General features: G+C 33.1%; 1 protein-coding gene across 1 annotated transcript; it reads right to left on the reverse strand.

Moving 5' to 3' along the window:
• Nucleotides 1-499: 499 nt before the first annotated feature.
• On the reverse strand, nt 500-3,184 carry LOC145062215 (putative flavin-containing monooxygenase 1). The gene is made up of 5 exons (XM_079009847.1): nt 2,668-3,184; nt 2,312-2,552; nt 1,556-1,734; nt 1,109-1,458; nt 500-993 (listed from the first exon to the last, which is right to left on the reverse strand). Exons 1-5 carry the CDS (start codon nt 3,103-3,105, stop codon nt 651-653), a joined length of 1,551 nt encoding a protein of 516 aa, XP_078865973.1. The 5' UTR covers nt 3,106-3,184; the 3' UTR covers nt 500-650.
• Between the last annotated feature and the right edge of the window lie 745 nt (nt 3,185-3,929).

Genomic DNA, 3,929 nt, shown 5'->3' on the forward strand with positions numbered 1-3,929 from the left:
GTTTTGTGTGACAACATGTTCTTGGTAATATCGTTCTGCTATTGTTGATTTCCACTATTGATAAGAGAGTTGATATCTTCACCAAAGTCCTTCTACTTGGTTGTTTTAATCTCATACTCTCCAAACATTCACTTGAGAGAGGGTGTTAGCATTAATATAGAACCTTCATATGATGGAAACCTTCATTCCATACCTTTTAGATATTTCCTAGTTTAACTTCTTGTTTAATCTATATATTGTACCTTTACTTGTTTATCTCAAATAAATATTACATTTACATGCCAAGCTAACATCTTTTATATATATATATATATATATATATATATATATATATATATATATATATATATATATATATATATATATATATGTATGTATGTATGTATGTATGTATGTATGTATGTATGTATGTGTGTGTGTGTGTGTGTCACGGTTGATCATCAGATCAATTGTAAGTTCAATCATAACAATCACAACGTTGAAGCATATATCCTTAATCTTGAATTTCCATGTTATGTAAAGGAGCACGAGTACAGTTGTTATTCTATTTTGTCTATTTTTATAAGCATACTTGCTTATTTATACTAATTAAACATATAAAGGTAATAGCAAACAGGCACAATTAATAAGGGTATATATAATCAAATTAATCAAATTTGGTCTTGATAGTCTTGACTGTTGTAAGGGCTAAAGGCTTCAGCCAACCAGCTCTTCTTCCTCCAAGAATTCCATCCCATTTCTTCACATATTTCATCATTGTGATTGATGCTGAAAGTGGAAATGCAAGTCCTCTTGTAAAACCTGGTAGTGTTCTTCATTATTTCCATCTCCGTGGTTATCTGTTCCAGCATTTTCTCCATGCTAGGTAGCTTAAACTTACCACCCACCAATCGAGCTAACCATTTGCAACGTATCTCTGAGGTCTGGAGGTTTGAAACACTTTCCACATAACCCATGAAACCCATGTTTGGAATGAATGGATGAATCGTACCCCTATTAATTTTGCATCAAGGCACAAGATATTAGTTTATTTCATATATATTACTGAAACCGGGTGAAAAAAACAAAAATTAAAGAAAAAGAAAAAGAAAGGAATGCTCAAGCTTGCCTGTATAAGGGCATCATGCCAGAAGGAAATTCCAAGAAACTACGGAAGGGTTCAGGCAATACATCTCTAAGCTTCTTTTTGCCATCATAACCGGTGGCAAGAAGCACAACATCCGCCTCTAACTTGGTGTTGTCCTCAAACTCAATACCACCTTCCCAAAACCACCAGTTTGATGCTCTTTTGAAATTTATTTTACCCTTATCAGCCTCATGAAAGAAGCTCTCGGGCAAGATGGCCATCTGACATGATGCATAATCTTCCTCAAAAGGGTGATCTGGTTTTAGTCCATACTTGACAAGTGGAAGCTTCCATAGTATATAAGATTCGATGATCTTGGATGCTGCTTTTCTCTATCAAACACATACAAAAGTCATATATATTATTAGTGAGATTTATCTATATATAGATATATAGTGGGGAATATTATACTTAGATATGAATCGTTACCGCAGGGGAAAAAAGCATGCAGAGCAGTGTCTTGAGAGTGCCTTGATTTGGTCTTGCATGGAGGAACTGAGAAAATCTGGTTGAATAGAACAAGTAAAATGGCAAACCCCAGATGGAGTAGTGTGGAACTATCCAATGAGAAGTCCTAACCACCATGGTGCAAGCTTTCCCTTCTTCCCCTTCATCATACATACACCCCAAATTATATTAACATATATAGTTGAAATTAAATAATATCATGTTGTTCTAAAGTGTGCATATAAAAATTAAATGTTAATGAAGGCCAAAACGCCAAATAAGGACACTTTAAGGAGTTCAATTGTGAACTGAAACAGGAAAACAAAACACTACACAAGTATACAAAAAGACAATAATATATTGGTGTGCATGCGTTGAAGAATGAGACAGCTTAATTCGTGGTTGTGGTCCTTGTGGACATTTAAAATATATTACACTCCTTAGAGCAAAGGTTTTCAAAGTTATTTATTATTAAAATTATCTTTTAATTAAAAACTTAATATTATTATTAGAGGAAAAGAAATTTTGCATTTTAAGACAAAAAACTTTACTTATGTTTCAATTATTAATTAGTTATTTTGTTTGATTGTTCTTTACACTTCACCACCGCTTCTCAATTATTACATTTAAATTTGGTTCCTTAATCATATTCTAATGTTAGATCTTTATAGTTTTCCAACTAATTAAGCAATCTGTTTAATTATAAATGCAAACTAAAAATTAATGAATATATTATACCTTGATTAGCTTCGGCACATTCCACAGCAAGATCAATGCCTGATTTCTTGTAGCCGACGACCACCACCTTCTTTCCTTTGAGAAGCTGGGAAGACTCCTCTGGGTTGAGTTTGCTGTATTCTTGAGAATGCATCACCTTCCCTTTAAACACTTCTGGGCCTTTGTTCATCCCATACTTTGGTATTATCGGTATATCTCCATATTTCCCCATACACATCACGATAAACTCAAAACCATACCACTGCATTCATATATATATATATATACATATTCAAACATATAATTAAAGCCGTATCCAAGAATTTATGCATGAAGAAACTTAATAACTATATGTTTAACTTGAGAGAGATATGAACCTGAATAGCAGTGGAGCCACTAGTCTGGACAGCAACCTCCCAAACGGGTTTTCCAGACGACAGCAAAGTTGAGGGGTTGTTCAGGGAATCTGACATCGGGTCCTTGGACTTCGCTAACCTGATTTCGACCACCTTTGATTTGAAGTTGATGAATTTGAACAAGTCAAAGTGTTTGGCATAAGAATTGAGATAATCCAGTATCTCGGTATGAGTCGGGAAGCTGGTGTTATCCCTAAGTGGCCATGGGTAATCAGAAAACTCATAGTCGCAACGAGGGGTCTGAAGCTTGGTGGTTCTAAAGGAGCTGTGCTTCCAAACACCTCCAATGGAGTCGGTGGCCTCAAACACAATCGGGTTGTGTTCGGAGAGCTGTTTGGCTGCAGCTAAGCCGCTTATGCCACCTCCGATGATGCCTATCTTGGAGAAGATAAGCGCCATAATTAGTTAACTATTGCGAGGTATATATGTATATATGGATTTTGATTAATGTCAAGTGTGTTTTGAGTCGATTGTAAGAATGATGGTGCATATGGAGATGGGTGGACGTTATGCTATTTATAGGGGATTGCATGAGGTACAAGGAAGATGTGGTTTCGTCATATATGCATGCATCTTCTTTGACTTTTTACAATATCCAGGAAAAACGGTGTTCATACTTGGGTTAGTCTAAGTTTACAAAATTTCAGATGCCACATGCAAGCTTTTTGTTGTTATATATGCTTCCTGAAAAAGACTAAAGTTATTACGAAAATATTTGATTAATTAATTAGTTAACATCAAAATCCAATTAAGTTCTTAGATTATATACATTCGGTTACAATTAATATACTCTAGGATGTATATAAGTTTAGATACTTAAACCTACTACTATGACGTTTTTGTATCATATATATGCATTATAATCGTATAAAAATTTTAAAATTCAACTCCTAATTTATTTACTTATAAGATTTTTAGAAAATTCATCATTCATCTTGCATAATTTTCATTTTTAATTATAATATATATAGTTTGATAGGTGTTGGACAGAAAAATATGATGTAAAGATAATAGTGAAATTTCAAAAATCTTAGAAGTAAATTATGTTAGGGGTTGAAGTTTAAGAATTTTAGACGATTACATTGTGTATATGATACAAAGCGACGTAGTATAGTGACTTTGGGTATCTAAGTTTATGTACCTTTTATATATATATATATATATATATATATATATATATATATATATATATATATATATATATATATATATATATATATATA

Source organism: Lactuca serriola, chromosome 7 (assembly GCF_051521515.1).
Source record: "Lactuca serriola cultivar US96UC23 chromosome 7, Lser_US96UC23_V15, whole genome shotgun sequence".
Classification (NCBI taxonomy): domain Eukaryota; kingdom Viridiplantae; phylum Streptophyta; class Magnoliopsida; order Asterales; family Asteraceae; genus Lactuca; species Lactuca serriola.